The sequence below is a fragment of the Bubalus bubalis genome, chromosome 4, assembly GCF_019923935.1.
Source record: "Bubalus bubalis isolate 160015118507 breed Murrah chromosome 4, NDDB_SH_1, whole genome shotgun sequence".
NCBI lineage: Eukaryota > Metazoa > Chordata > Mammalia > Artiodactyla > Bovidae > Bubalus > Bubalus bubalis.
The window spans coordinates 43,829,883-43,845,619 of NC_059160.1; the positions used below are offsets into that span (position 1 = coordinate 43,829,883).

Genomic DNA, 15,737 nt, shown 5'->3' on the forward strand with positions numbered 1-15,737 from the left:
TGTATATTTCATTTGAGTCTGTTTTAAAAAAAAAAAAAAGCTATTTAAGAGTTTCCTTTCATAGAACATGGTTTCTCCTTACAAATCCTGTATTCTGTTTCTTTAGGATGCTTTACCTGCAGCTGAACCAGCTTTGAGGAGACTCCTAGGCTGACTTACTCCACTGAGAGGCAGTAAAAGAGTGAGTTCGAAAGTAAAACATGAATAACGAAACGAACGCTGTCCCTGCGAGATGAGGGTTGTTTAAGGTATTTCAGATCCACACACAGGCGTCCAACACAAGGAGGGTTTCCTTCCTGTGCACTCAAGGGCCATCAGGCCCCTCCTTTCTTCCGCTCTCCTCTCTTCTGCTCCCTCCCCTTCAGCCCTGCAAGATCTCCCCTTCCCCTCAGAGCACCAGGCCAGGAGCCAGAGCAGGAGGACTGTCTTACTTGGAATGTTGTACTTCTGCAGACAGTAGGCCAGCTCCATGGGCTGCACCGCCTTCTTCCGGCTGTCCTGCATCTTCTCCAGCAGCAAGAGCAGCTGGAAGGGGACACTCCTCCTCTGCTCCTCAGCTCCGCCCGGCACCGTTATCCTGCCGGGTGAGAAGAGCCATGAACCTCCCTGTCCCCACTGTTCTCAACACCAGGGCCACACTAGAGTCACCTGGGAGAACCTTCAAAAATCTCCATGTCCGGGCCACTCTGCAGATGGACCACATCAGGATTTCTGGGGGCAGGGCCCTTTATCAAAATTTTTATTTCCCAGATGACTAAAATGTACAGACAAGGCTGAGGACGGCCATGTCAGCAAATCAGCTATAGAGTGTCCTCTCGAGACGGGGCACCCTCTCCCCACCCTGCACGAGAATCACACCAAGATGAAGGGCAAGAGCAGTAGGTCCTCGGTCCTCAGCACACGCCCAGCCTGAAGTCCTTCAAAGGGAAACAGCAAGTAAGGTCTAGTCCTGGGAAGGACACGGGAAGGAACGTCAGTGTATTCTGGCAATGATTTAATTACAGGCAACCTCCCGTGTCCATGAAACGGGAAAAGGAGAAAGCTCAAGGCAGAAAAGAATGAGCGATATAAGGTGTATTATGTGAATATGCACACACTGGCATGGTGTTCCACACAGTCACTGCTGGCTGAGCCTCAACGCTTCAGGGCAGAATGCACTGAGAAGAAGGGTTTTCACAGTCTGTGTACTGTGTGTTTATATATACTCTGCGTGTGTGTGTGTGTGTGTGTGTGCTGTTTGAGAAAAGTCAACAGACTCATGGACCCGCCCACTGATACTACCCCAACTTCCTTTTAACCAAATCAGTGGTTCTCAGTCTGACTGCATTTTAGAATCATCTGGGGAGTTTTCTGGAAAGTACCCATCTTGGGCCCCACCCTAGAAACCCATCCAGACCCCAAGTGAAACCAAATATCTGGGATGGGATCGGCATTTCACATTTTTTTAAACTTCCTAGATGATTACAATGTATAGTCCAGATTGTACAAAACAAGATCTCTTCTCTGGCAGCTTTTGAAAGAAGACTTCTCAAAGTCCAAATAACTGTGAATAACAGAATAAATGAAAACAAAAAACAATACACACATTTATCTGCCTTAACAATGGTCTTACCTCTTCAGTATCTTGGCGAATCCCACATTTCTAACAAGGACCTGGATCAGGGAGTTAAGACAGCATGTCTGTCCAATGTTGTGTAAACCGACCGGGCCTGCAAGGAGCAGAGGGAAGACGCTGAGAGAAAGGCCCTCCATGGAACTCAACAAACACCAAACATTCTTCTCGGCCCTCATGAGGACGTGAAATCCTACAAAGGACTCCCAGGAGCACAAAGAATTCACTAAGGAGGTTGCAAACAAATTGGAAACGAAAGAGAAACACCAGCCTCTGAAAAGTGAAACAACAGCCAAAGTCTCCACCGTCTAGGAGAGAGACACACCACAACGAGGGGCATCATTCGCTGTCAAACTGGTAACAGTGCAGCAGTAAGAGCAGAGGAAGAGAAGACTACAGAGAGCACCTGGGGGAGCTCGGAGCCCTGCCCGGCAGCTGCCCCACAGCGCTGGGTCACAGTGGGCATCCACGGGGTCAGGGCCAAGAACACCCTCCCAGACAACCTATTCCAGACCCTGGTGCAAACGCCCTACCCAGGCCCTACCACACGGTGGGAGGAAATCAAGAGAAAGCTTGGGGGACCCACTTCATCTGAACTCACCTCAAGAGGCTGCAAGCTACAGGGAACTTCTGTGGATGTGGGAAAACCAAGAGAGCATTTCTCTGAGCCACTAACCACCAACCTCCCCTCTCCCACCCACCCTGTGCTCAGCAGGCCCTACAAGGTGTGTCATTTAAGAGGAAGGGAGTCTACTTTCTCAGAGTTCCTGGGGAAAGGGCTCTGGTGTACATGCTAGGGCAACAAGAACCAGGAATCTGGTCCAGCAGGGCCACAGATGTCCACTCCCCACTCAGCAGAAGCCCCAGGTGTGCGGGATTAAAATGGTCCCCATTTTTCCCAACAAGCCTATGTGCTCAGGAGTCCCCACTTCACAGCTGCCAAAGTGGAGGCACAAGAGAGCAGGCCTCATGGACCACACGGCTCCACGGCTTCAGGGTCCAGTGGACAACCAAAGTGTTTCTATGCAGACAAAAGAGCAGAAGCGGGGTCTTGGCTGGTGGGCTTGGGCTTCCTCTGCCTCGTCCTTCTCAATGGGCTCTGCAGAGAAACGTGGAGACAGCCAGGATCGGCGGGGGTCCCAGCACGTACCCATCAGTGGTTGCTCCAAGGTCCCTGGACCGACAGCTGCTGCAGGCGTCTTCAGGACAGCTCGACCTCACTTCCCAGAAGAGCTCTCATGAGCTGGCCTTGGAGGCCCTCTGTGAAGAGGAAGAACATCTGTGTGACCAGTTTGGACTTCCAACAGCCAGTCTTAAAGGGTCAGTGTCCGGGGAGACCAGCCACAAAGCTCTAGGGCGAGAAACGACAACTCGGCGAGCACCATCCCCATGGTCCCTCGTCCCCACTGTCTCCTCATCAGGACCCACGGCCGCAACCTCTCCCCCTACCTCCAGGCTCTCTATTCAGGCAAACGGCTCCACATTCACCAAGGGTCCAGGCCATACACCTGGGTCTCCCTGCTGCTCAATCCCAGGCCCAAACTATCCCTGGAGGCCATCAGTGCCACTGCCTGAAGGCTGTCTGCACTTTGGACCCGAGGAAGCCTCTCCTGGTTCCTCAGTGGGGAAGCCAGGGTGCTGTTAACACCCCATGGGTGCGGTGCAAGGACCATCCCGATACCTGGCTCATTGTACCCTGATGTGGGAACAGCTATGTTGCCTGTGGTGGGGGGTGGTGACACCCAGACTCTGGCAGGGCAGGAGCCCTTCCCCAGGCCGACGGGTGTTGGTGGTCAACAGCCCCCCACTGAGGCCCCCGAGGAATTCACCCCAGTGAAGACAGCTGGCCCAGTCCCTCTCCAGGGGTTCGACAATGAGGGGCATGACGGCCTTACCACCTGCCTGAAGGTGTGATAGCTCTGAAGGGTCACCCAGTCCCGAGTTCCCCTCAGATCAGCTGAGGGCTCTGTTGCAGAGTCTGGCAGTTCGAGTCCCCCCTTTGCCCACCCTGCTGTGCTCACTTCTCCCTGCCCCCCACCCTGGTGTCTTCCCAAGGGAGCTCCCCAGCACACCTCTTCCACGATCATCTCAGCTGGGATTACACCATCAACGGAGGAGCAAGTCAATAGCAGGTCTGCAGTCTATTGAGTTTTCTTAGACAACACACACACACACACACAGTATATACTCTTCTTCTCAACAGGCTCCACCAAGAAATGCCGACAACTCAGCCAGCACTGACTGGCAAATGTCCTTGGGAACCCAAACCCCATGCCCATGTGTGCAGAGTCACATAATAAACTTTATCACACATTCTTTTCTGCCCTGGGCTTTCTCCTTTTCCCCTTCCGTGGTCACGGGTCACTGACAGAGGCCTGTAATTTTGTTGCTAAATCAGCACACAAGAAAATTTGTAAAGTGCTTAAAATGACTTGGGAAAATTCTTGTTGTAACATGAGATAGAAAAAGCAGTACATTATCAACCATTTCACAATGATTCCTAATATAGCAACAAACACTGTGGAATAATCTGGTTGTTTTCAATTATTTACCATTACTTAAAAAAAAAATACAGGGAATATCTTTAGGTATAAAACCTTTCTCTACCTATCCGATTTTTCCTCAGTCAAACCAAAGGTCACAGATGCAACAAAACCACAGCTGTAAACGAGGTCATGTGAACCAGAACCCACTTCCTCCAGACAGCACAGACTTCAGCTACCTGTGCATCCTCTCCAGGTATGCTTGGAATCTCAGGAGTCTCAGAACAGGTCCCAAGCACCGTACCCTGTCCGTACCTTCCCAGAGTGCACACGGGTGTCTGCAGGGCACTGCCCAACACAGCGATCCATGCACAAATGTTCCCTTGTGTCTACAAGCAGACTTGACATGGAAGTAGGATCCACGCCCAGGCCTCCCACTGCCTCCTGCCTTTTCATCTCACGGAGTTCTGCTGAAAGGGCTTCAGCTTTGCCAACAGCTCAGGGCTCAGGCCTGCCCAGAGTCTAAGCTGAGGCCACAACACATACTGTTTGCTCAATCATTCCCCTTGTTGTCGTTCAGTCGCTCAGTCATGTCCAACTCTTTGCGACACTATGGACTGCAGCACACCAGACTTCGCTGTTCTGTATCTTGCAGAGCTTGCGTAAACTCATGACCATCATTTCCCTATCCTGGTGCAAATAAGTCTGTGGCTTTCTAACTTACCTGACCATCAGATACAACCAGTCGCTAAATCAGTATTTGGGCGAGATTCTTAGAAATATAATTACAAGGTCACAGTGTACAAAGTTAAGGGTTTGTTTTTAAACATTTATTTGGCTGTGCTGGATCTTAGCTGTAGCATGAGGGATCGCTTAGTTGCAGTGGACAGGATCTAGTTCCCTGGCGAGGATTGAACCCAGGCCCCTTCATGGGGAACACAGAGTCTTAACCACTGGACCACCAGGGAACTCCCCCTAAGGTTATTAATAAACGTAGCTAAATGCCTTGCACCCATCTGCACTTTAGCCACTGGCTGAGAGGCCCATTAGGACTCAGTGTTTAAATGAAGTGACCTAAATTCCCTGATGTTCACAAGGACAAGTTTTGTGGGAAAAGTGGGTCTGGATCTGAGTTTATTATGAAGGAAAGGGTATGGTTTAAAATAAAGGACACCTTGGGGCAAGGCAGGTGATGTGCAAAGACACCCAATGGTTGGGGGAGGAGCAGGTGGGAAGAGTGTGCAAAGGACTCTGAGCAAATCTGCATAGCTGAATCCAAGTCAGGACTGGAAAAAATGTAGAGTTCCAGAATTTGAAGTTTTATAAAAAGTTAAGTGGTCACTAGTGGTCAGGGAACTGCAAACCTTGACCATAATGAGATAGCATTTTACACTGTTCAACTGGCATCGGTTAAGAATTCTGGGGACTTCCCTGGTGGTCCAATGGTTAAGTATATACCTTCCAATGCAGGGGACACAGGTTCAATCTCTGGTCAGGGAAGATCCCCCACGCCACAGGACAACTAAGCCCATATGACACAACTACTGAGCCCGTGCTCTAGAGCCAGCACTCCACAACTAGAGAAAGCCTGTGCACCACAACAAGGGCTCAGTTCAGTCACTCAGTTGTGTCCAACTCTGCGACCCCATGAACCGCAGCACGCCTGGCCTACCTGTCCATCACCAACTCCCGGAGTCCACCAAAACCCACGTCCATCGAGTCAGTGATGCCATCCAACCATCTCCATCTCCTGCCCTCAGTCTTTCCCGGCATCAGGGTCTTTTCAAATGAGTCAGCTTTTCGCATTAGGTGGCCAAAGTATTGGAGTTTCAGCTTCAACATCAGTCCTTCCAATGAACACTCAGGACTGATCTCCTTTAGGATGGACTGGTTGGATCTCCTTGCAGTCCAAGGGACTCTCAAGAGTCTTCTCCAACACCACAGTTCAAAAGCATCAATTCTTCTGTGCTCAGCTTTCTTTATAGTCCAACTCTTACATCCATACATGACAAATGGAAAAACCATAGCCTTGACTAGATGGACCTTAGTTGGCAAAGTAATGTCTCTGCTTTTTAATATGCTGTCTAAGTTGGCCATAACTTTTCTTCCAAGGAGTAAGCGTCTTTTAATTTCATGGCTGCAGTCACCATCTGCAGTGATTTTGGAGCCCCCCAAAATAAAGTCTGACATTGTTTCCACTGTTTCCCCATCTATTTCCCATGAAGTGATGGGACCAGATGCCATGATCTTCGTTTTCTGAATGTTGAGCTTTAAGCCAACTTTTTCACTCTCCTCTTTCACTTTCATCAAGAGGCTTTTTAGTTCCTCTTCACTTTCTGCCATAAGGGTGGTGTCATTTGCATATCTGAGGTTATTGATATTTCTCCCGGCAATCTTGATTCCAGCTTGTGATTCTTCCAGCCCAGCATTTCTCATGATGTACTCTGCATATAAGTTAAATAAGCAGGGTGACAATAGACAGCCTTGACGTACTCCTTTTCCTATTTGGAACCAGTCTGTTGTTCCATGTCCAGTTCTAACTGTTGCTTCCTGACCTGCATATAGGTTTCTCAAGAGGCAGGTCAGGTGGTCTGGTATTCCCATCTCTTTCAGAATTTTCCACAGTTTATTGTGATCCACACAGTCAAAGGCTTTGGCAGAGTCAATAAAGCAGAAATAGATGTTTTTCTGGAACTCTCTTGCTTTTCCGATGATCCAGCGGATGTTGGCAATTTGATCTCTGGGTCCTCTCCCTTTTCTAAAATCAGTTTGAACATCTGGAAGTTCATGGTTCAAGTAACAAGGGCTCAGTGCAGCCAAAAAAATTTGTGATTGAACCAAGTGTTGGAAAGAATGTAGATAAATATGATCTCTTACACACCACTTGGGGGTGTGTAAAATGGTACAATCACTTGGGAAAGCAATTTGGCATCATCTAGTTTCACTTAACTTCGACCCAAAAATTTTTAAGAGAAATTCTTACATGTGTCCCTGGAGACATATACAAGAAAGTTCACATCAGTCCTGTTTGTACAGCAAAAACATGGAAACAATCCAAGCACTTGGCCCAAAGGCAAAAGAATGAGTACATGGGCTGTAATAGATGTACACAGTGAAATAATACTCCTTAGCTGCACCTGAGTGAACATGTCCCGAAAGGGTAAATCTTAGAAACAGTGCTGAGTCAAAAGACAATTCTTAGAAGATAATATATAATATTTCTTTTGTAATTCAAACTCAAGGAAAATGAGATATTACATTGTTCAGGCATCAATGGGCACAGGAGATAAAGCTTCTTAAATGGATAACTATGATCAAAAAGGTCATTACCTCCGACAGGGAAGCAGAGGGAAGAGACAAGCAGAAAGCATGTACTTGCCAGTAATGTTCCAGCTAGGGGAAAGGGGTTCATAAACATTTATTTATTATTCACTAGCTAATGAATCAGAGAAGGCAATGGCAACCCACTTCAGTACTCTTGCCTGGAAAATCCCATGGACAGAAGAGCCTGGTAGGCTGCAGTCCATGGGGTTGCAAAGACTAGGAAACGACTGAGCGACTTCACTTTCACTTTTCACTTTCATGCATTGGAGAAGGAAATGGCAACCCACTCCAGTGTTCTTGCCTAGAGAATCCCAGGGACAGGGGAGCCTGGTGGGCTGCCGTCTATGGGGTCGCACAGAGTCGGACACGACTGAAGCGACTTAGCAGCAGCAGCAGCAGCTAATGAATTAATTGGAACTTGGAGTCAAGGGCAGTAGTCTGAGGAGACAAGACACAGGCATGAAGACACAGGTCTGACGTGGGCATGAAGGAGTCATTCACATTGCATAGCCCAGCAGGGCACATAGAGCTGACCTACTGCTGACAAATCTGAATCATAGATCACTCCCAGGATTTTTCCCAAAGACACTCAGTTTAATTAATTTAATTAAGAAGAACCCTAACCTTAAAGGCAGATTCCCTCAGAGCTCTGTCTCCAGCGAGAAAAGCAGAAGCCGAATCATGTGGATGTGTCAGCCTTGCCACCTCGTGGGATGCAGGGGAATGACCGCGTAAACACAGGCTGAAGACAGACTGCAGAGCAGCGTACCAAGTAGGCACACCAGAGCACACACTGAAGAACAGATAATAAAAGACAAAATACCAAACCCTAGATCTGACAGAAAGACCAGTCGTTCCCATCTACAGACAGAGCTCTGGACTAAAGTGGCACCGTATCCAAACACACACCAAACACTGTATGAAGACTTCCATTTTCAGATGGAGTAGGAAGTACCAGAGCATGACTTCACTTTATTATTATTCAGCTAAGATCCATCCACTCCTCAGCCTCAGCCTTTGAGAGGCCAACCACCAAACGCCCACCTCAGTGTCCCTCCTGGTGTCCCTGCACTGGCACATGATTGAATGGTCATTGTGGTCACCACCCAGGTGACCAGTGTGACAAAAAAGGGGGGGTCACCTGGATTAACTGTTAATATCTGAAGATCCAGTTGCAAACGATCCACACAACTTAGGGTAGAGAATCTCATATACTTTCTATGTTGAGACATTAAAGCATAATTTTCACTGCAAAAGAAAGATGCTGCAACAGTGAATGGTTTGGACCACTAATTATATGCATAAAATTATCTTAAAATATTAAAAAAGGAAAAGAAATTGAAAATACATGTAGTAAAGAGAGTGAATAAGTTTGCTAAATAGCTTACAGAGAATATTTTATCTTTTTTGGCTTACAACTTTATGAAAATTTTTTATTGGAATATAGCTGATTTACAAAGCTATGTTAGGCAATTTTATTACATTTTAAAGTAATTTAGAATAACAGAGTTAGATTGTAACAATTCTACACTTTGCAAAACTGTTTGGTATGTCAGACTTCTCATATTAAACAAAATAATCTCTAAGAATTGTATTTAAATTTTAATTATGTAATTCCAATTAAGTCATGAGTCTTTCAAGAAAAAAAACATATCTGCAAATTATTTTTTTTGCAAATACTTCAAATCTTGTGTAGATGAATTTAAACCAGAACATCAGTTTTACCAGTTATCATCAGGAGGAAAAACTCCAAAAATATCTACAAAAAATCAAGAATAAATCATTTTTCAATGCAGGTATAAGAAACAATATAAAAAAATCTGAAAAGAAACCAAATGCCAAAAACACAGTTTGTTCACACTTGTCAAACTTCAAAAATCAGACTATACACATGAATCAAGCACTCTTTTTAAGATCTGTTCTACTTGTGGAGGTTAAAAATGCTTGTTTGAATGATGACTTTAGATGGTTACTGAATTCAATGGTTGGAAATAAAAAGCTTGACTTTTGACAGTTACCTAAACTATGCATCCTAAGGACAACCTGCTCTGGAAAATATGTTTCTAGAAATAAATTTTCTGAATTATATTCTGCTGTACACATCAAATAAACAGTGATCATTTTAAATGTGCTACTTCTGTATCATATACACCAAGCATCTGAACAGGCAGAAACAACCAGAGCCTATTTTAAACAGCATGATGGGTTAATGGTGAGTCCAGTCAGATTCTCTCCTAAAAAGTTTGATTGAAGAATATTTATAGACTGGAAAACCAGTTTTTTAAATGTCAATGTCATACAGTTGTCATCAACAGTGGAGCAAACAAGGTGAAGGCTATGAATGGTTTGGCAGTCACAGACAAGTCAGGGCTGGCTTGATACGTACACAACCTGTGTCGCTGCAAAGACACACACAGAAGCACCCGGTCTGGTTTAACGCTCCCTTGTTGCAGTCTTGAAATTCTTCACAATTGTTTAATAAGGAGCCCCATGTTCTTACTTTACTAGGGGACCCACAAATCATATGGCAGGTCTGGCATACAATGTTTTGTTCACACCCTTCAGTATGTGTCCAGGAGGTAACTAGAGCACAGAAGAATGTAACAAGAAATCCTGGTCAGAGAAAGACAGCGAGACAGTTTTGCCATCCTTCATCAGAGATTTTGGAATGGTTTTGTCACAAACTTACTGTAAGATGTTCAAACACTACTGAAGAGCAGACACTATGTGATTAAAAAGCTACTCAAACAATAACACACACACTCACAGAAATACGCCCTAATGCTGTAGTTTGCAGAACTTAGCACCTGCAGCTTGTTCACTGGAAAGTACTGAAGAAGTAACCACACTAAAAGCCTTGTTGAGAATCCAAACGCTTCTCAGGGGACACCAGCTGGAAGATCCTCCCATTCTTCAACTCCAGCGATGTGCTGAAATTGGAGTGCATTTCAGCACAGGCAAGAAGCAGATGGCCTCACCTGTAATCAAACGTTGAGTTTAACACTCAGTCCTTTAGTGTTCTGCCAAAAGGTGTAAAAGCTTTTCTGAATATGTAGTAATTTCCAATGTGTTTTCTCAATTAATGGATATTGAGAGTATAATTCTTATCTGAAGGGGAGGTTTTCTTTCGTTTTGCTAAAATATTGGCAACCACTTGTCTAACATCTTGTCACTAGAAAGGCAGGTCTCTGGACCAGTGGCATAAGTACCACCTGAAGTCTGTTAAAGAGGCAGGTCTGGAATCTGCATTTTGACAAGATTCCCGAGTGAATGCGCCTACGGGCGCATTAAGGCTGAGAGGCTATTCTGGACAAGCACTGACCAAGTTCAGGCTTCAGGGGGCTGACCACCGGCACAGAGGTGTGCGTGCAGACCAGCTACCTTCAAGTCATTTCATGAAGACTGTTTTCAGTTCAGTTCCAGTATTGCTCTCCCTAAAGGGGCATGATTTCCCAGCTGCTTTATTTCCATTTAGGGCGTCAGCAGTGAAGATCTCATGGTGTCACCTGTGCAGACACAGACGAGGTGCAGAGCAGCAGCTCCTCATCCACACATGGCCACGGGGAGTGGACAACCACAGTCAGCCTGGGCGCACACTCGGCAACGCGCACCACACCTCAAAAACAACTCCAGTGGACAGCTGTCATTTCTGCAGCCCAGTACCCAACTTTTTGGTAGCAGACTCACTTTTTCTTTACAAAAACTCTCTCAACTTTCAGACTATGAAGACTGGGTGGAGCCCACACCCACTGCCTGGCTCAGAGGCCTGGCCTCGAAGGGCTCATGGTGGCTGTTTCGGCAATGGTCACACAACCCAATCAGGACTGATAATAATCAGCCTTTAGACTTCTTAGATGAGATTTTAGGCCAGAAGATTGTAAATCAGACCATCTTTCCCACTACAGGAAGAAAAAACCTCAGCCAATGAAAAGGGCCAATGACAGGTAACAGAACCAAGAGACGGAGAAGCAGACAGAGTCCCAAGACGGCCAGCTGAGGCCCTGGACCAACCCAGCCTCCAGATGCCTGCCCCCAGAGGTCTCCACTCAGAATCCCCTCTGCTGTTTTTAAAATTAGCCTGAAATGGGTTCCTGATACTTTTAGCTGAAAGACTACTGGTTAACATGACTCTGCTCCAGGACTCTGGCTTCAAGAAATAGAGATCCATACAAAGATCTATGTGAAGACTGTTCACCAAAATTCATTTTTACAGCCTATTTCCTTTCTGTATTTTACAAATTACATAGTATGAACTCAATTTTATAAAACAGAACTACACACATAGAGAAAAAAAGACTGGGACAAAATATATCAAAAATGTCATTAAAGAGTAATTCCAATTGGTTACAAATCATTTTTGTCTTTCCCTGGATTATTTTTCTTAATTTCTTACAATTAATATGATTTTAAACAAGCAATAAATCATTTAAGGCATAGATTTAAAATCTTTTAAGGGAGACTTTCTTAGCAATAGTGTTTCTATTCTAAGATCCAAAAAATTAGTGAATTAAGAATGAGAAGTTTTACAATTTTTTATCAATCCTTTTATAAAAGGTGAAGGGAGGAGAACATAATAAGCTCGGAAAATGCTAAATACAAGTGGCATAATTAACAGGCTCATGTTAAATGGCTCAGATAACACTCTCTCTTTTCTTAGTAAATATTTTCAATAGTCATAAACAGTTGTTCCTCTTATAAGGATCAGCCTAGGAAAGTTAAACTGACAAATGATGGCGGTTGACAATTCCATGAGCAAAACCTAGGACTTTGAGACACATCGAAGGAAACCTGATGAAACAGTAGGAAGGGATCAGCCTGTTTTCCAGAGACATTACTCTGCAGTCTGCCAGACCTTGAAAATACGACAGTAAAACCCAGTGGAGGTATCATCTGGAGAGGTGAGAGGCCAGATCCCAAAGAGCAACAGAGAGAGGCACGAAACTTCAGAGCTAGTCACAGAGGAGACAGGTAGGTGGGGCAAAAAAAAAGAGGAAAGCGAAACTTAAAGATCTGAGAAGGATGGGGAAAGTGAGCTAAGCAAGTGGTGACGGGGGAAAGGAGAATGGATATATTTTGAGGAATATTTTAAGGATGCTGAATTTTCAAACTCAATGCCTGACTGAAAAATGGGCTCCAACACAGGATTCTTAGGGCAGTGAGACTATTCCTATTCTGTCTGATACATGGTGGATACATGCCATTATACATTTGTCAAAATTCATAGAATGCACAAAACAATGAACCCTAATGTAAAGCACAGATTTTGGATGATAATGACCTATGTTCATAAATTGTAACCAACTGTTTACAGTGGAGGAGGCTGGAGGGGCAGGAGGTATACAGGAACTCTGTGTACTCAATTTTGCTGTGAACCTAAAATTGCTCTGAAAAATAGTCTCCTATTTAATAAAATTTTAGGTTGCAAAGAACAAAACTAACTTAACTCACTCTTCCTAAAAGTTTTACGCTTATAAGTGGGAGATGTGAAGGACAGAAACAGCCGGCTTAGACTAGCCACCATTGTAGCCACAGAAACAACTGGAGACTTCAGAGAAACAGCGTAAGACCCGATGTAGGAAACCTGGGCTGGCCCGGGGCTCTAACTGAGCTCTTCACTCACTACTAGACTCTCTGCAAGGAAAACCAACTCCGTCCTTAAATGCCTAAAGAGGAACAAAACCTACATGCCTGGAATGTGATGCAAGCCTCATAGTCCAAATCCAACCCATCATGGCAACAGATTCAGATCTCATATTTCATGTTTGTGTGTGCTTCTCCAGTAATGGTAATGTGCTGGGCACACAGACTGAAGCATTCCAGATGAAACCTCTTTGCAAGCTCATCACCATACTTAATATAAAAGCATCTATACTGTGCGACGAATTTTTATTGGTTAAAAAAAAAATTTTAAGTTTCTTTTTTTTCCAGTTCCTTGATAGAGATCCAAAAACCAGGATGGAGCTGTGTACCTGTCAGCTGATGGCCTGTCTGGTTCCTATGAGCACAGCAGACCTCCTAAATGTCTAGGCTGAAGCCCCCACCTCACCCTCACAGTGTGACACCAAATGCAAAGTATGTGTCAGTCGCTCAGTCATGTCTGACTCTTTTGTGACCCAGTCATGTCTGACTCTTTTGTGATACCATGGACTGTAGCCCACCAGGTTCCTAGGTCCATGGAATTCTCCAGGTGAGACTACTGGAGTGGGTTGCCATTTCCTTCTCCAGGGGATCTTCCCAACCCAGGGATCAAACCCAGGTCTCCCGCATTGCAGGAAGATTTTTCATTGTCTGAGCCATCAAAAAGAAATATTTTAAATATGTGCCCCTATTTCAACGATTTCAAAGTATAGCTACCTCAATGCCGTAAAGCATGAAAGTGAAGGCTCTGCTTTAATTTTCAAAACGCTTTAAGTCCAGATTTTCAGGGGTCACAGAATAGAGTTTTAGGTTTAAAGGTCTAACTTCAGACTAAAATATTCTGATTTGCACAATTTACAAAATCTTTAAAATTTCTCAGTCTGTATGCCACTGACCCAGCAATTCTACTTATAGGAACTCTCCACAAATATGCTCATATATTTGCACAACTATGACTATAAATGATACTGTTGTATCATCCATACCAGTAAAAACGGGAAAGAACCTAAATGTCCATGGAATGTTTAAATAGAAAGACGTACCTCTCATATTTTTCACCAGTTTTTAAAATGAGGTGGACCTACCGTATCTCTTGCCATAGAAACATGTCTATAATATACTGTTAGGTGGGGGGAAGCAAACTTACAGAGCAATTTTGGAGTTGTACATATAAAAATTTCTGGTAAGGTACCCAATAAAATGATAGCGAGTTAAGGATTAAAAGAAACCTTATTTCTATCTCACAGATTTGTCTGCATTTTTTGGAATTTTCCTTACAAGCTTCGACAGTTTTGCAATTTCTTCTTTAATTAAAGTCATGCAAAAAGTCTAAATCAGTACATCAGCGTGGGAAAACTGCATCGATCCAATACACCTATTAATGAATACAGACCATTATTATAATCCGCGGAACCCAAATAAATCCTGTCAGTATCCACGCGGCAATGAGCAGAGCCCCGCCTTACCTTCCGTAGAGAGAAAGTTTCCAGTAAGTAAGTACCACCAAACTTGCCGTAAGAGCCGCGAAGCTTCAGACCCGCGCTGCCAAGTCGAATGCGGGGGAAGTACAGCCACAGTGTGGGGCCCTCCAGGAGGCTGCGGGGCTGGAGCAGCAGGCGACGCCCGGTCCGCCCACTTCGGTCCCCCCGTCTGTCGCCGCGCCTCCCTACTCACCTCGGTCCCCTACTTCTGGCCCTCTGGGTCCCCGCGCACCGGGCGCCCTTGCACCAGCACCTCTGTCCCCGCCCACACCCTGGTCCCCGCCCCGTCCCCGCCCCCACCCTGGCGCTAGGCTTTCGTTTCCTGCGAACTGAAAGCGAAACTCAGCGGACGAAGCGCTCGTGAACGCGAAGTCCGTGCCTCCGCAGTTGGTTTCGTGTTTAAACGTGCGCGCGGTTTGCAGAACAAGGCCTAAACTGGTTCCTAGAATAAGCTCTTGTTTGGACATTTTAAGATCTCCGTAGTCATTTGGAGGTGTTTTACAATCGTTTGGCATTTCGTTATTACGTGGCAGCATTTTTTTTTTTCTTTCTTGAAGCAATGATGTAATTTCTTAAATTGGGTATCTTAAAATTGGATGGCTTGTAGATTCGATGACATACGGTAGATAGATGCAAGACGAAGCCCGCGGTCCTGGGGCGGCGCGGGGGTTGGGATCGGGGAACCCGCTGTGACGCAGAGCTGGTGGGGAACAGAAAGTGAACTGTTCCACCTTAGAACCTCACGTACACTGGGTCCCTGAGAAATGCCAGGCTCCCTACTAAGCTCTAAACCTAATTCAGTCTATATGACAGGTTCCTAATAGAGGCCCCATTTTTATTTCAGTTTTATAGGCGAGAATACTAATTTCCAGAGAGGCTAAGTGGGACTTCCCGGATGGTCCAGTGGTTAAGATTTCCCCTTCCAAAGCAGGGGGTCTGGTTTGGTCCCTGGTCTCCCTGGTTGGGGAGCTAAGATCCCACATGCCTCACGGCCAAAACACCAAAACATAAAACAGAAATGATAAAACACATTAAAAATGGCCCACATCAAAAAAAAAAAAAAAAACTTAAAAAAAAAAAAGAAGCCAAGTGACTTGACTAAGGTCACAAGATTACAAGGGGTGAAGCCAGGATTCCAGAGGGTCTTAACCCTAATTCCCACTGCCACCCCTTCACATGAAATGCCAGGTCGCTGAAACT

General features: G+C 45.2%; 1 protein-coding gene across 6 annotated transcripts in view; it reads right to left on the bottom strand.

The window, feature by feature from the left end:
• Positions 1-14,822, bottom strand: part of LOC102413296 (ubl carboxyl-terminal hydrolase 18) — a 30,194-nt gene extending 15,372 nt beyond the window's left edge. For 4 of the 6 annotated variants that reach the window (XM_025283493.2, XM_006044517.3, XM_044941347.1 and 1 more), the window contains exons 1-4: positions 14,523-14,724; positions 2,763-2,872; positions 1,613-1,709; positions 432-577 (exon numbers count right to left, since the gene is read on the bottom strand). In XM_025283493.2, the coding sequence (XP_025139278.2) occupies positions 432-577; positions 1,613-1,709; positions 2,763-2,766 (247 nt within the window). In that variant the 5' untranslated portion in view covers positions 2,767-2,872; positions 14,523-14,724. The other 2 variants (XM_044941346.1, XM_044941345.1) reach the window with 2 other exon arrangements.
• Positions 14,823-15,737: the final 915 nt, after the last annotated feature.